Here is a 16,241-nt window from a genome sequence, read left to right as displayed (position 1 = left end):
AGATCGCTGCCAGCCCCCACCTCCCGGTGTGGGTTCTAGAGGCTTCAGTCAAGTACATCCTTCATCGGCCCTGGGCCTCTCTTGTCCCTTCCCTTTACTGCCCTTCCTCAAATCGGGCCAGAGTCCCTTTGCGAAGGTCTGCAGATGCCCAGGTCTCCCCAACAAACTTAACAACAAGATCTCTCACTTAGCAACTATAGCCTGGCTCATCCAAAGCAAAACCGTTCATTCCCTTGGTCAGGACCAGTACTTCCCCCTCCAACCCAGGTAAAGATCCTGACCTAAGGACCCAAGGACTTGCAACCACCAAGCCTAAGCTCAGAGGTATGTAGTTTCTCCACAGCCCTCCACCCAACACTTTACTCCTTCCTTCTCCTGGTACCTTTTGCCCCTCCCCACACATTCTCTACTTTTCATCATTTTCCCACCCACCCACTTTCTCCCCATCATCCTACCTCTGCCCCTTCCCTAATCTGCCCTTTAGGAAGACTCCAGTGAGCTTAATTACTTTTCTTTACCATTAGTTTTATTTTATGTATATATGTGTTTTGCCTGCATGTATGTCTGTGCACTGTGGGTGTACAGCGCCTCTGGAGCCCCGAAGAAAGGATCAGATAGATGCCTTGGGACTGGAGTTACGGACAGGTGTGAGCTGCCATGTGGGTGCTGGGAATTGAACCCAGGTTCTCTGCTGAGCCATATCTCTAATGAGTTTAATATGTAACATCTTAGTTGGGCACTGGTGGTGCACATCTTTAATCCTAGTACTTGGGAGGCAGGGAGGTAGATCTCTGTGAGTTCAAGGCCAGCCTGATCTATAAAGCTTGTTCCAGGACAGCTAGGGCTACACAAAGAAACCTTGTCTCAAAAATAAAAAAGAGAAAGGGAGGAAAGAAAGGAGGAAGGGAGGAAGGAAGGGAGGGAGGAAGGAAGGGAGGGAGGGAGGAAAGGAAGATGTAACATCTTAAGATAGCTACTATCTCTGATGCATGGGGAACACTAGGGAACGGTGAAACTCAAGAATCTGCAGGTAGCACTTGCAAATGATGATGGGCTTACAGATGATGACAGAGTCTGTTTTGGCCAAGTGATGGCAGTGACCTGTAATCCCAGTACTTGGGAAGCAGAGGCAAGAGAATTGCTGCCAGTTCAAAGCTAACTTGGTCTACAGAACAAATTCTAGGCCAGCCAGGGCTATAGAGTGAGACCCTGTCTCAAAAAAAAACCAAGGGCTGGGACTGTAGCTCGGTGATGGAGCACTTCTTGCCGGCATACAAAGGCCATCATTCAGTCCTTAACACCCAAAGGGGGTCAGGCATGATGGTAACAGACCTTGAATGGCAGGTCCAAGAAACATGAATGTTATTCTTTTAGGCTGAGCCAGAATGTTTTGTGTGTTCAAAAGATCTTGCTGGCCTGGCGGTGGTGGCGCACGCCTTTAATCCCAGCACTCGGGAGGCAGAGGCAGGTGGATCTCTGAGTTCGAGGCCAGCCTGGTCTACAAGAGCTAGCTCCAGGACAGGCTCTAGAAACTACAGGGAAACCCTGTCTCGAAAAATCAAAAAAAAAAAAATCTTGCTGGAAGGGGACAGAGAGCTTGCCTCTCAGATCTTCCTGGGGTAAATTAGGCATCTTGGAAAGAAGCCATTCACATTGTCACTGTGTGTCACACTCTCTTTCCAGAGCTCACCTGGCCCCAATGCTTAGCATGGTGCCTGACTCAAGTGTTGGTTTAGGCTGTTTACAAAATGTAAGTTTTATAAATGGAAGACTGAGTGAGGAAATACATTGGGGATGTAGAGAGGCAATGTTATTATACAATCAGGCGGGAGATCATGAGAACATGAACAAATTGGAGGGAATGAAGAGAAAAGGATCCATCTGGGGAATGTTTGGTTTTAGTTGCAGATGAGCACTAGGAAAGAAGACTGTGGTGCTCACATATTTCCAAAGTCAGTTCTGAAGCCTATGGAACAGCCAGTTGGAAATATCTGGCATGATGCATCCAAAAGCACACAGGGGAAAAAGAGGTCTGAGTTAGAGACATGGACTTAGAAGTCAGCAGTATCCTGGCATGGAGATGCACCTTTGTAATACCATCCTCAAGAGTCTGAGGCAGGAGGTCTATGAGGAGTTCAGGCCAGTCTGGGCTACATAGAAACTTAGCCTGGGCTATATAGTAAGACTTTGTCTTGGGGTGGGGTAGGGAGGGAGAGAATGTACACACAGCATGTAGCTGAAAGTAGTTGAAGCCTTGAACATGAATGAGACCAAAGGAAGAGGCACGTGGTCCCTGAACAGAAGCAGAGGATAGCACTGTGGCATTTTCCCGCACTCTTGGAAACCAACCCCAACTCCGGCTTCATCTTCAGACTCTGGCACTCCATAACTATAGTTCCAGGGTCCTAAGACATGCTTCAGACTCTGCCCTTGGACTGGCCAGGTAGCTTGTTGGGGCTCCCTCTTGGGTCCTCTGCTACCAGCTACTGATGGGATTCTGGCTGCTTCTTTCCATCTTTAAATTACAGCTCCCTGCCAACCTACCGTAGTATGCTGCGTGAGGGCACATGGGTGAACCTCTGGCTCTACACCCTGAAACCCAGAATTCTGCTTCCTTCCTTCCGATGTCTTCGGCACACTTTTAATTTTCTCCTCATCCCCTAACATCCTGAACCTGGGGCTCTGCCCTGACTTACAGACCCTCCAGCCTCAACCTAATGAAGCCTGTACCTTATTCTACCACTAGATGGAAGCAAATGAGATCACAGACAGCCCTCAGGCCACCCAGGATGCAGAGAAACGCCCTTCTTTAAAGGACCCTTCTGCTGAAGACTTGCGGGAGCCCACTAGCCTCGAAACTTCCTTGGATCTTTCCAGCTCACAGACCTCTTTCCAGCTTCCTGCCTCCGACGCCCTTTTTGTGACATCCACTTCGCCAAATCCTGAGACTGAGACCTCTGAGAGCCTCTTGGAGCCACCTGACTCTGAAACTCCCTTAAAGTCCTTTACCACTGAGATTCTTTCCACACCATCCCAGGTTTCCTTCGAGGCCCCAGCCTCTGAAACACTCTCAAAGTCTCCCCAGTCTGTGACCTCTCTAGAAAAAGCCATCACCGGGATCCCTTTGGAGAGCCTTACAGATGAGATTCACAGATCTAAGGTCAAAAAAAAGTCTCTTCAGCTCTCACCAGCAGTCAAACTCCCTGCATCTCCGCGTAAGCTTTCTTCTGCTAAAGGCCCAGAGACCCAGGTCCCTGGATCTGAACACATCCCCAAGCCCTCCCTTTCAGGACCTTCCAGCCAGGCCACCGCGGATACGGAATCCGCTGCAAAGCAGGAGGAAGCAGGGGAAGAGGAGCCAACAGTGGGGACCAGCACCGTCTCCGCTCCTGCGGCCAAGCCCGAGTCTCATGTGAGCAAGAAGGAGAAGAGAGTTAGCGGTAATTGTTCCTGCCTTTCCTCTGTCCCTGTGACTCTTGCACTGCCAGCGACTTACCTAGAAGTGGGGGACTGGGTTATTCTTGCAAACGGCTCCTCTTAGTCTTAAGTCCTTTCACTGCCCACTGGTTACTCAGCCCCTCCCTTCCCAGGTTACACAAGCCGCCCAGTGGTCCCTGCTAAGCGGGCAGAGCTGGTGGATATGGGTAAGGCAATGCACAGAGAACATTTTGGTACTCAAGTGGAGTATCTTTTCCAATGGGAGAAGGATTCAACTCTGAAGGCCATCCAGACAGGTGAGCCCTGGTGGCCTTCCAGAGACCTGTAACAGGCCCATGGACAACTTCTAATCCAACAGATTTGGGAACTTCAGCGTAGACATGGCCATGCCACCTGGCTGGAATCTAGAATGGGAGCAGGTGGGCTGGCCTGAGGAAAAGTGGAGATTGCATGTGACGTCCAAGCAGCAATAGATAGATGTACTAAAATAGATAGATAGTAACTAAAATTGTTAGCAACAGAGGAGTTGAGGGCCAGCCCCAGATATAGCACCCACATAGTCTATACCAGAACAATCCTAACGCAGAGTGGCCCCAGGACCTTGGCCAGTTTGTAGGAGCCTTGTTCTCATATGGATATGGCAAAAGATTGTGGTCCCTTTACTCCACTGATGTATGGATCTGCATGCCAGATCCAAGACCATCTGAGTATCCAAAGCCCTTGAGGGTCCCCACCAAAGAGGAGTTCAAACCACGGCTCATAATCCATACCCCCCTTTGAGACAAGGTCTCATATAGTCCAGGTCATGACCCTAGCCTCAAACTTCCTAGTCATTGATGACCTTTAAGGATAACCTTGAACTCCTGATCCTCCTTCTGTTCTGCCTATAATGGAACTACATCAACAGGACTAAGAGATAAAGACAACTAAGAAACCCTATACTCTCATCTCCTTTATGTAATCTGCACACCCCACCTCCATGTGGGGACCCTCTCCCCTTCATCTCTATTTTTTTAAGTCTCATTTGTTTCTGAGTTTCCACTGATAGTGAAATCTGCTTAGTTATGCTCACATCTATTACTGATACTTTTCTCTTGCAAATGTAGGTTCTGTCCAGTCCCCTCTCCTCTTTTAGATCCCCCGTCCACTCCTCACTCTTTGAGACCTGTATTTCTTCTTTGTTTTAAATGTCTGTGTTTTTCTGCTTAAACAAGTGGTTCACGTACTCAATCCTGCACAAAGATATTTGGGGTCCGTATCCTTCCAATGTTGAAGATCTTGAATCAAGACCCCCTAAGAATATATATGTGATATTCAAATCTGAGTTTTTCCAAAAATTCTTTCAGCAAACAGTTATTATGCGCCAACTATTTGCCAGGCATTGAGTTTTAGTTGAGCAAGCAGTGGGGCAAGAAAGGTCTCAAGGATAAAACTTGTCCTCCAATTGCACAGTGAAGCCCTGCCTCAAAAAATAAAATAGCAAAGATCCCTCAACCTACGTGCATGAGTCCCGCAGAGACAGAGGAAAGAAGCCCCCAGCTGGGGAGCTAGACATAGGCATGGGAAGGAAAGACTGCTTGACTAATGTCTATGAGAGGGTAAGAAGAGAGAGTCAAGCTGGGCGGAGTGGCGCACAACTATGATCTCAGCACTTGGAAGGCTAAGGGAAGGGGATTACAAGGTTTTGGCTTGTCTGAATGAAGTGAGAACAGATGTGGGGTGCATAGAAACCTGGTGAGCTGAGGACGAAGGTTGAGAGGTTTTGAGGTGAACACTGGGTGTTGAGTGGAACATGCTGGTGAGAATGTCATCAACAGACAGCCCTGTGATCTAGGCCTAGGAGAGGTCAAGGATGCAGAAGTATCCCTCATGTAAAGACAACTTATGTAGTATGGAAACCTTTTAGAAATCAAGAGTTGATGATATACAAGCATGGCCTTGCAGTGTACTGAGTCAGAATGGCATCCAAGGTAATGTCTCCTCTGCCTGCTTAGTTCACTTCTAACAGAGCGTTTGGAATCAGAGAATGGAGTCCAGAGCCAGGTGCAGTTTCCCTATGTTAAGGGCATAGAATAGAATAGAATAGAATCTGAGGTATTCAGACTCTTCGTTCGAATGCTAGACACTGATTCGCGCATCCATGCTTAAACTGGCCAAGCGTTGGTCTTCAGGCAGACCCAGGTTCACGTCTGCACATCACCCGCTCAGCCACTGTGTCTGGCTTTTGTAGCATTCAGAATTCCTCTAGTGGAGTTCTAGCTCCCACCCACTCATTGTGACTTTGCTTCTCCTGTGCTCTCAACCAAACATTCCGGGTACAGCAGGATTCTGGCACCAGAAGCAGCCAAGCCACAAGCCACACCTACACAGGTTTTAAGACCTTAGGAACTATGGGTAAGATAAGAACACCGGCCTGAGGCACAGACCTGTGGATTATGGCGCTAAAGGAACACGTTCGCTTTCAATCAAGCAGTCTGTCATCTCTGACATCTCTTTCATGGCAGGATTAGAGATATGGATGAAAATACAGTCGCTTCTCTTGTGGGATAACTTTTAGAAGAGGTGACATTTCTGTTGAGACCTCTGCCAGGCATCAGGGTCTCACAGCTGCAGTCCCCAACGAGGACGCAAGCAAGGTTCTGAACTAAAGCTGGAATACTCTCTGCTCTCGTGAGGAAATGAGAAGCTGAGCAGGAGGTGCTGCCAGTTCTCCTCTGCCTAGCCCTGCTTTGACTTGCGATAGGACTTTCTGTGAAGCAGGATTCTTCCAGACCCCCAGTGCTAAACCCAGGCTCTGGTTGCTGCCTGCTAAGCCTGCATCCGAGGGTACCAGCCTCACTCTCCTTCCCGTATCTGCCTTCTAGTCCTCCAACTTAGATCCTTTGGTCTTCCAGCCATGACTTCTGGCCTGCCCCTTCCTCCTGATCCCTGGAGAGCCACCAGCCACCCTTGTCAGGATCATAGAGGGCGTTAGTTACGTAACACTAGGGCACAGAAGGGATGACAGAGGTGTCAGCCTGGAGAGTAAAAGCGTTGGCTTCCTCCCACCTCTTGGCACCAGATCTGTCCAACTTCCACCTTCTCTCCGAGGCCCTTCACTAGTAACTCTCTTCAGGGCCCAATCCCCATCACCCACTGCCCACCTGATCAGCTAGCTTCTCTCTTGGTCACCGTAAACATTTCAGAAAGGTTGGACTTGCATGGAGAGGGGAGGTAAGACAGCTTTAACAATCACCAGAGGCTCTCGTTCATCTTCAAACAATGTCATCTGTAATCGGCCTGCTCTGAGACTGGAGACTGCCTTTGGCTACCTCAGTTAGGCTGACGAACATGGGGCGGATCCTGAGATGGGAAGGGAACTGACGAAACTTTGGGATAATAAAACTTTAATGAAAAAAAGTCTAAAGGCCAGAGGGAGGGCTCCCTAGATATAAGGTGTGGTGGTGAGTTGTCCACCCCCACTCCAGGGAGCCCATCAGAACACTTGTAGGGAGTGTAGGATGTTTTTTTTTTTTTCTTTTTCACTCTTCCCTGTTAATCCCTCCATATGTAGGTCTTTACATTGGCTGGCGCTGCCCTCATTACTTATGGGACTGTTTCCGGATTGGAGATGAGTCCAGGTGCTTTTGTGGACATTTGTTGAAAGAACACCAGATCATCTCAGGTAGGAAAGAAGTTGTCAAGTATGGAGGGGTTACTGTAGCCTTTGATGTCTTGGAGGGAGAGACAGAGATGAACGTGGATCAGGGAGGATCTGCAGAGGGAGAACAGGTCCTTCCAGGTGCTGGTCTAATGCTTCACCATCCCCATTCTCCCAGATCTGTCGGTGCCCTGCAGTGTGAGCCAGTGCAGGTGCCTCATGTTTTGTTTCATCCCATCACGCCCAGAGGAGGTGGGTGAGTTCTGGCTTAAGAGACGGGCCACCTTCGACCCCAAAGCATGGAGGGCCCAGTGTCGCTGTAAGCATACTCATGAAGAGCATGCGGCCACCGGAGCGCATCCCTGCAGGCACCGCGGTAACTTCTAGTGCAGAGGGGTGTTTGGGTGGGGAGAAGCAGATACAGGATGAAGACGAGGCAAGAATGTGTCAGCTCGTGGGGATGCCATTAATTTCTTATATTCTTCTTGGTGTGCTTTTGCCTTAGGCTGTGGCTGCAACAGTTTTGAGTCGAATTTCCTCTGTGCGGCCTGTGACCGGCGCTGGGAGGAACACGAGACTTTCTTCGAAACTGAGGAGACCAGGCGAAGAGGAGGGAGACCTTATGGTGAGGGAACAACACGGGGCAGGGTACCATGTCAGCATCTGTAATCAGAAGGGCAGGCAGAAAGGCATGCCCACCCTTCCCCCATTCTCTCCAGGCCTTCCATCCTCAGCCCACCCCACATCCCATGCCTGCACTGCTTTCCATCCCCAGGAGCAGACTATGTGCCTTTTGCAGAGATGCCTGCCCTCCGAGATGCCATCCTCACCAACTCTGACCTTGAGGCCCTCCAGATGCAGGGTGTCTCTGGCCATCCCAGTTCCCACCCTAGATCCCTTGAACTCCCTGGCCCAAGTAGCCTCCAGCCTGACCCTAAATCTGACCCCGATACCTGATTCTTTCACCTCTGCTCTTCCCTCCTGCAGGGGCAGACACTGTCAACAACTGGCACAGGCCTTTCTGAGCCTGGCCATGATCAACAATAAAATGGAAGCCAATAGACTCTGACCTGGCTCTATATGGGACAGGTAGCTTCAAGACTCAATTCAGAGTCAGCTCTAACTGCAGGCCAGAGACAGCATCAAGCGGAAAGAAGGCTGGCTCCAGCCTTCTTCCTCTATCATGGCCACATTCAAGCCACTGGCCCTCACTAGGAAAAGAGCTTCAAGAAAGCCAAGAAGGGAGAGTGTTTGAAGAGTAGAATAGCCAGTGATTTCAGGGGCAGCTGGGGCTCCGTAAGGCAAAGACATTGCAATTAGTAAGTCTTTGGAGGCTTTGGACAGTGTGGTTTCACACTGACGTGGTGGAGGTAAACGCTAAATATCTATTAATTTGAAGGTGTCTCTTCAAGGAACTTGGGTAAGAAGTAGAAGAAAGAAATCAGACAAAACCCAGGCTGTAGATCAAGGAAGCAACTTTTTAAGAAGGAAAGGGGGAAGAGGCCCACATGCAAAGAGATCTTGAAGGATGCAAAAGGGAGGAGAGATGCTTGGTGGGACAAGATCTCAGACATGGAGAAAAGGGAGCATGAGGTGAAGGTATTTGCTCTGATGCAGAGAAATTTCATTCTTAAGACAAAGAAGAGCATATGAGCTTCAGGGAGTAGGGCCTCCTAAAGCTCCCCTCTGGTGACATCTGTATTCTCTGTGAAGCAAGCAAGGGATTAGTGGGGAGTAGGGACTGGAAGAGAAAGGTGAGCTCTGGGGAAGGCTGATGTGGGGAATCAGAGATCATGGCAAGTGTGTGGTCTAGGATTTAGTGTGGCTGGAAGTGAGAATCTGGTTGGAGAAGAGGCTAAACTATTTAGACTAATGGGTGCTGATGGAGGAACAGGCCTGAAGTGAAGGGATGTTACAGACGGGGGACGTGATGCCAGGAAACAGCTGCTTTCAAAGGAATAAGAGCTCTCGAGTGAGGTTCAGGAGCAGGTGTGTTGGCATGGGCTGCAACAAGGAGACGGTAGGCGGGGTCAGCAAAGCTCACAACTTTCAGAGAGCAGCTGCAGGTGACGGCAAGTGTTTGGAATAAGGAGGAATAAGTCAGCGTCATAATTGTGACTGCCAGGGAGTGACAGAACTCCATAGGCCATACGACAGTTTGACACTGGTGGGCTTTGTGATGCTCGGTTCACTCTTTGGGCCTCGGTTGCCAGATCTGTAAGACAGGAATAACCTGTGTTGCCTGCACTCTGTGAAAACCCAAAGGAAGATCCAGCTGCAAAACTCAGTGCTCCCTAGAATCCCGTCCTCTTCTCATCCCAGTTCCTCTTACCCCTTGCCCTTCTCTGGTGCAGTTTTCAAGTCTCACATCTAGGCCTCAGGGGCAAGGTGATATTACATTTCCTGATATTTTAGAAAGGCCATCTGCCTTTGCAAAAGAAAGGATGGTCTGCTAGGACCCCAGGGCAAAATCATATGATCCCATATCAACCCTGGGAAGAAGGGCTTTCTAATAATATAACTGTGTAAAAGAGAGTGTGCTAATTCCAGAAGTTTCTCAACACTGGTTATATGTGCTGTGATAATCGTATAAAAATATTCAATTAATAGAAGAATGACTGTGATCAGGTCATTGAAAACACAGTATGAATTCATTGCAAAGTATATAAACTATACTAATTTGAAAAAATATAAAAATAATAAATGTGCAATTCATTACTATATATAAAAAAGTAGAACTGTGAAACACCAAATGTTTAATAATTATTGAACATTTATATGCCAGGCCGCATGCAAAAACAAAACACCCTCTAAATATATAAGGGTAACTTACACTATTGTGCTGAACCAGACCTCACCAGGTGGTGAGTATTTGAGGGGATACTGATGTATTTTGAGATTGAGTCTTGCTATGTAGACCAGGCTGTCCTGGAACTTCCGAGTGATCCTTCTGCCTCTGCCTGTCAGGTGGAATACTGTGTTTCTTCTTTCAAAATATAAGGAAATGGAGAGACGGTTCAATGCTGAGGAGAGTTTGCTGCTCTTATAGAGTACAGAAACTTGGTTCACATCTGGTGGCTCACAACCACCTGTAGGTAACTCCAGCTCTATGGAATCTGACACCCTCTTGGAGGCCTCTGCAGGCACCCATGCGGACTTGCACATATACCCACACACATACACATAAATCTTTAGGTGCTGAAGAAATGGCTAAGCAGCTAAAGGCACATACCGTAGCTCATGAGGAGCACTGGAACTCAGCTACCACACCCACATCAAGTGGTTCCCAACAGCATGTAATTCCAGCTCCAGGCCAGGCTGTGCCTCCTCAGCACCCATGGACACCTGCACTCGACATGCACATACCTCACAGGCAGAAACATATACACAATTTTAAAGTGTGTATATACAAAGCAAACCTGTCTCACTGCCTCACAGAGTTAACGGCACCACACGCCACTTATGAAGTGAAAAAAAGTGTAATAAACAGTACAGCATTCATAGGATGCGCCTATCCTCACCTGTTTAAGGGAGGAAAAAAAATACCCTGAAAACTGACTGCATAATATTGATGTGAGAGCAAGAACATAAAACAAATTGACCAAAATTTTTTAAAAAAAATTCTTAAATATATTTTAAATCTTTGAAGTGGTCAAAGGACTGAAATGAATAGAAAAGCTTAGGTACCTATTCTACAGATTAAAACCTATCCTACAGATTAAAAAAAAAAAAAAAAAAACTTGGTCCCAATTCACTTTTAGCTCCGCCCATGTGACTTCTGGAGCCAATAAGATCCGAATGTCCTCAGAACCCCGCCCTCCCGGCCAATGCGGAGAAAGGTCTGCACTACATTTACCCTTTTGTGCGGCAGGTGGCGAGGTCCCGCCCTCCTCCCCCCGCCAGTGGGAGGCCAGTGCTAAAAAGGACAGGCCGAAAGCGGGCAAGTCCCACCCACTCAGGAGCCTCAACCAAAGCTTGGTCAAGGTGGTGAACCTGAGCCCATTATAAAAAAAATCCCACCCCCATATTTAGTTCTTCCAATGGAGTGGGAATGTATCGCAGAGCGAAACTAAGCAGGGATCCAATCGAAAAAGAATTTTCATGCTACTAAACAAAAATTGGCCCTGTTTTAGCAGGGGCAGCCAATGAGCTGCACGGCGGGACCCGCCCCCAGTCGGACGCGGCCAATGGGCTGTGCCCGCAAGGCCGCAGGCTCCGGGAAGATGGCTGCTGCCGTGCTGCTGGCGGCGGGTTTGCGCACCGCGCGCAGATCCCTGGCAGCCGCGGGGCCCCGGGGGGCGCAGGTAAGAAGCAATCCGAGGGATCTGGGGGCTCGCAGGCACTGACGCGTTCCGGGACCAGCACGCGCGTCGCGCTTCATTGCGGAGTCACTGACTCCCAAGGGTCAATTTCAGGTCTAGTCCGCGAGAGAAGCGATCTGGCGGCGACCGCTTCCCCGAACAGCCGGGGCTTCCCGGTTGGGACCGAGCTGGTGGTGCTGGCCGGGAGCGTGTTTCGGCCTGCCTCTGCTGTGCCCACTCCAGAAAGTGAGCTCTCCCTCGGGAGCTAGCCTGTTCTCGGATCTCTAACCCTACAAGGCGCGTCAGCAATGATCTTTGATCTTCCACACTTTCCAACAGTGATTCAGTCTATCCCACAGTTTCGCTTCAGTGTAACGCACTGATACTGGTCTTCTCCGAACCGGTGAGAAACTGGGAGAGCCCTGCTTCCTATACCCTGTGACAGAGCCGAGTTCACGTAGCTGAACTCTTACATGACTCCGCTGATTCAAACTACTGGAATTACAATCCAGTGTAAGAAGCGGAGCATGAATCCCAGCATTTAGGAGACTGAGGAGGCAGGGCTACCCCCTGGCCTGCATAGCAACAACAGCTGCACAATAAGAATCAAATGTGACACCCAAATGAGAGATCAGCCAATGTCAGATAGGACAAATACACTTAAAACATAAATCAAGAAGCAAGGCTTAAAGATCAGAAAATGCACAGTAGAAATAAGTGGAAACATGGTAAAGAGCTTCAGGCTCTCATTAGGACAGGATTCAACCATTCCTGAAGCTCTCAAGGATTGATCTTATGTATTCAGTGGTAGCATAGGAACTGAGACCTCAATGTTGTTTGCTTATGGGCACAGTGTCTTATGTATCCCACACTAGCCTAGAATTTCCTAAATGTAGCTAAGAATGAGGAGTTCCCGAGCCTCCTGCCTCCCCATCGCAAGGTCTGGCATGACAGATTGCTCGATCCTTTTACCTGTACAGTGCTGGATGTCTTTAGGCACGCTTGCAGGAATCAATTGCACTCCTACATCCTACATAGTAATTACTGCGTGATCTGTAAGCGGGCCCACTGTCATCTGACCCAGCCTTTGCTGCTCAGGCTCTGAAATCGAGGGACGTGCCCTAGAGTGGAACCACTAATAGGTTCTTAGAAGAATGAAGTTAGAAACACTCTTAGAGCCCAGCCCCTTTCAGCCCCAACTAAGTGCATGGGAAAATCACTGCCAGTTCTCTCCCTTGGGTTCCCCCCACCCACCTTCAGGTTCGGGGAAATGCAGGTGTGACTGATGGGGGTGAAGTGGCCAAGGCCCAGAAAGCAGCTCCTGGAGGAGCAGCACCAACCATCTTCTCCCGGATTTTGGACCGAAGCCTCCCAGCTGACATTCTATATGAAGATCAGCAGTGTCTGGTGTTCCGTGACGTGGCCCCTCAGGCTCCTGTGCATTTCCTGGTCATTCCTAAGAAGCCCATTCCTCGAATTAGCCAGGCTGAAGAAGAAGACCAGCAGGTGGGGAGAACAGGGCCAGGGGCCTGTCTGGGGGGAGCCCTGGATTAAGCTAGAGGTTTGACTCCTGTGAAGAGAGCCACCCCTGACCCTCTCCCTACAGCTTCTAGGACACTTGCTCCTTGTGGCCAGGAAGATGGCAAAGGCCGAGGGTCTGAAAGATGGTTATCGACTTGGTGAGTGGTTTTTGTCCTTTGGCCTTCTCCCCTGTGAATCCCCATTTCTCAAGGTGATCTTTAGTTCTTGACGGCTCCCGTGACCCCAATCCCTGGCGGCAAACTCATTTCAGTGATCAACGATGGGAAGATGGGCGCGCAATCCGTGTATCACCTGCACATTCACGTCCTCGGAGGCCGACAGCTGCAGTGGCCGCCTGGCTAAACCTGCCAGCTGACCCAGGACCATAGACCTGGATGCTTGAGTGGAGGAAAGGGAAAGAAATCCTGTGACATTAATAAACCATTTTCCCTCAATTTTGCATTCCTGTCTTAACTGTGTGCAGATTTGTACCACAAAGGTGAAAGAAAATTGATTCGGGGCTGTGATCGCTCCTGGCCAGGGTCAGGATAAAAGATCCTACGGCCCAGGCAGTGGATGAAGGAGTGCAGATCTGCTAGTTTCTAGTGGTTCATTCGAGGTCAAATACCTAGAAAAAAAAATAAATAAATAGCAGTAGAAATTTGCCTGGACGACAAGACAGAGATCTGCCTATTGTCCCGTAATCCCTTCAGTTTCGCTGTTATCCCCATATCTGTGTGTGCTTAGGATGGAGCCCAGGGCCTCAGGTATACTGGACAACAAGCACGCCTACCACCTTTTTTTTTTTTTAAAAAAAAAAAAAAAAAAAAGGACTTCACTCTCTCTCTTGGTTCATTAGGAAATGAACCATGAACCAAGCAAACAAGAGTTCATACTGATGTCCATCCTGTACTTGTCGCCAATGCATCCCCGTAAGTCACCTTAGTCGCAAGGAATCAAGTTGGCCATGGAGGTGAGGGTTCACGCTAGTGGAACTTTAAAAGCCCTGGTGAGGCCGAATGTAGCTGAGTTACAATTGCAAAGCATCAAGTCTAAGACTTCCGCCCCTGGAAAGAGTTTGTTTTCTCCTGTCCTGCCCAGCCACCTCGGGTCAGCCCAGCTCTAGTTGTGCGCAGTCTCCTAGAGTTGTTTGCCGTCTCTATGGCAACCCGGTAACCGGCCTCTGAAAATGGAGACGACCGAGTCTACCGAGGAATCTCCTCCGCTGCCGTAAGAGCCACAGCTATGAGAACAAGGAAGGTCAACGGACTAACTTTGCAGCGATTTTGACAACCTTGATGTATTTCTTTCTTTCAGATCTTTAGCTGTACAGCCCAGCACCGAAGGACTGGAGAGCACTTCCGATCCCATTCCTTCTTCGGGTGGCAGTCCTAGGTCGGCCCTAGCGGCCATAACTGCCCCATCTGTATTATGTGCAGAGCCTCATGTGCAGTATTCTTTGCTCACAGAGCCTTCTTCCGACAGTCTTCTCGAGGTTTCCTGCCCTGGGTCCCATCAGATAGGCCATGGGATGTTTGGCTACCAGCCCCTCTATGTTTCTTATATTCCTCGGAATCCCTGTAGGGCAGCCCACAGCTCAAGCACTGTTCCTGCTTCTTCTTATCCTGGAAGGAGCTCTGTTCACAGCTCTGGTCCTTGCTCTTGCTCAGGCTCCCATCTTGGCCAGAGTTCTGATGCTGGCAAGGACACTGGTCCTACCAATAAGCCTAGGCATGGGCCTGCCCCTGGACCAGCTCTTGCCCCTAGGCCTGGTCTGGTCTCTGAACCTGGCCCTGCTCACTCTGGACCTGGTCATAAGGTCAGCTCCAGCATTCCTCAAGGGATCGGAGGCCTCCCATCAGATCAGTTGCCTAATAGTAGCACATGGTATCAGTTCTGCTACTGTAGACCACACCAACAACCCTGGGAACCTCTGCAAGTCTCAGAGCCTGGAGTGAGGGGGCCCTTGAAACCCCCAGAGGCTGAAGAGAAATCCGAGTTTCTCTGCAAAACACTGCCCCGTGGCCAGTGCCTCCTTCACAACTGGGAGGAAGAGGTATGACGGTTTGGCCTGCTCCCCTTTTCTGAAGACGGGCCCCAGTTTCTTAGAGAAGCCGAGAGTTTGTGATGAGGGCCAGCAGGGGAAGGGGGCTCATGGTCATTTAACATGTGGTCCACAGAGAGCCACCAACGAGTTGGATCAAATTCCAATATCGCAAGATGGCTCTGAGAGTTACTTCTTCCGACACGGACACCCGGGACTGCTGAGCCTGCACCTTCACTCAGCCATGCCTCGCAGCACCACCCAGAAAGACTCATACCGGCCCCCCAGAAACATCTGCCAGCCTCTTCGAGGTGTGAAGCATGAGCGATGGGGCCAGAAAGAGTCCAGTAGGCGGAAAAAGAGGCGGCTCTAAGGGCAAACCCCAAGATTTCCCTTCTCAACTCTCTTTCTGAAGCTGCTTCTTAACCAGACTCCTCTTGTGCCCTCCCACAGGAAGGCGGGAAGTTATGCTGGAGATGCTTCTGCACCACCAGATCTGGTGAGAGCCTGGGAAGGGGGGAAGGGGGGGGCAAGGTGGAAGGGAAAACCGGGACTGGCCTTGACCTCTCCAAGGGCTACCTAGTAAAGAGGTGCAGGCAGAACAAGACCCTCCCAGGAAGCTCTTTGAGGCGGAGTCAGTAACACACTGTGACTACACAGCAAAGATGGTCCAAACAGGGCCTCCGGCCCCTACAAAGGTGAGAACCCAACTCACCTTACTTGGGAAAACAGCAAACCCCGAAGTTGACAGAGAGCCCCAGAGACTAGGAGTTACTCAATATCTCTTCCCTCACAGCCTCATGATTACCGCCAGGAACAGCCTGAAACGTTCTGGAAGCAGAGAGCACCACAGATACCGGTGTGTGGATGTGACTAGGTGCTGGGTGGGGGAGAGAGGCTCTTCTGTTCTGGCTTGGGGAAGGGTGGCATCTGTCCTTATCCTAACACTCCTCCAGGGTGTCAGTAACATCAGGACACTGGACACACCATTCCGGAAGAACTGCAGCTTCTCAACACCAGTGCCCTTGTCTCTGGGACACCCTTTGCCCTACGAACTTGAGAATTTCCCCCACCAAATGGGTGCAATGTCTTCCCTTGCCTGCCAGGGAGAAGGGCAGGGGTGTGGAGGGTCGAGGACAACTCCAGCCTAAGGGTTGAGGAGGGAAGTGGATGGGGAATTTGGATTCTCCTTTTGTTTATACTACAGTAGGTGTGGGTAGAGTTACTTCTCTGTGCTTGGTGAGGGTTTCCCATAAAGCATTCTCCTCCTAAAGCTGCTAACTCATTGAATCTGTGA

The 16,241-nt window shown here is 49.6% G+C and overlaps 3 protein-coding genes across 5 annotated transcripts; all 3 read left to right on the top strand.

The window, feature by feature from the left end:
* Nucleotides 1–300: 300 nt before the first annotated feature.
* On the top strand, nt 301–8,103 carry Fam221b (family with sequence similarity 221 member B). The gene is made up of 8 exons (XM_038347088.1): nt 301–324; nt 2,747–2,838; nt 2,944–3,440; nt 3,591–3,734; nt 6,992–7,102; nt 7,257–7,454; nt 7,584–7,703; nt 8,066–8,103. Exons 2-8 carry the CDS (start codon nt 2,747–2,749, stop codon nt 8,101–8,103), a joined length of 1,200 nt encoding a protein of 399 aa, XP_038203016.1. The 5' UTR covers nt 301–324.
* Nucleotides 8,104–11,228: 3,125 nt separating this feature from the next.
* Hint2 (histidine triad nucleotide binding protein 2) lies at nt 11,229–13,355 on the top strand. Its single transcript, XM_038347748.1, has 4 exons — nt 11,229–11,382; nt 12,640–12,885; nt 12,986–13,058; nt 13,172–13,355. The coding sequence occupies exons 1-4, from the start codon at nt 11,266–11,268 to the stop codon at nt 13,261–13,263; spliced, it is 528 nt and encodes a 175-aa protein (XP_038203676.1). The 5' UTR covers nt 11,229–11,265; the 3' UTR covers nt 13,264–13,355.
* A 489-nt stretch (nt 13,356–13,844) lies between these two features.
* Spag8 (sperm associated antigen 8) lies at nt 13,845–16,151 on the top strand. Of its 3 annotated transcripts, XM_038347559.1 has the most exons (8): nt 13,845–14,130; nt 14,218–14,719; nt 14,795–14,956; nt 15,081–15,255; nt 15,398–15,443; nt 15,528–15,642; nt 15,741–15,803; nt 15,901–16,151. In XM_038347559.1, the coding sequence occupies exons 1-8, from the start codon at nt 14,090–14,092 to the stop codon at nt 16,093–16,095; spliced, it is 1,299 nt and encodes a 432-aa protein (XP_038203487.1). In that variant the 5' UTR covers nt 13,845–14,089; the 3' UTR covers nt 16,096–16,151. The 3 variants fall into 3 exon arrangements, with proteins under 3 accessions (XP_038203487.1, XP_038203486.1, XP_038203488.1); XM_038347558.1 differs by having other exon boundaries at nt 14,218–14,956; XM_038347560.1 differs by lacking the exon at nt 15,081–15,255 and having other exon boundaries at nt 14,218–14,956; nt 15,518–15,642.
* The last annotated feature ends 90 nt before the right edge of the window (nt 16,152–16,241 follow it).

Source organism: Arvicola amphibius, chromosome 11, assembly GCF_903992535.2.
Source record: "Arvicola amphibius chromosome 11, mArvAmp1.2, whole genome shotgun sequence".
NCBI lineage: Eukaryota > Metazoa > Chordata > Mammalia > Rodentia > Cricetidae > Arvicola > Arvicola amphibius.
The sequence above is the reverse complement of the archived record's forward strand: the minus strand, read 5'-3'. Positions and strand labels throughout refer to the sequence as shown.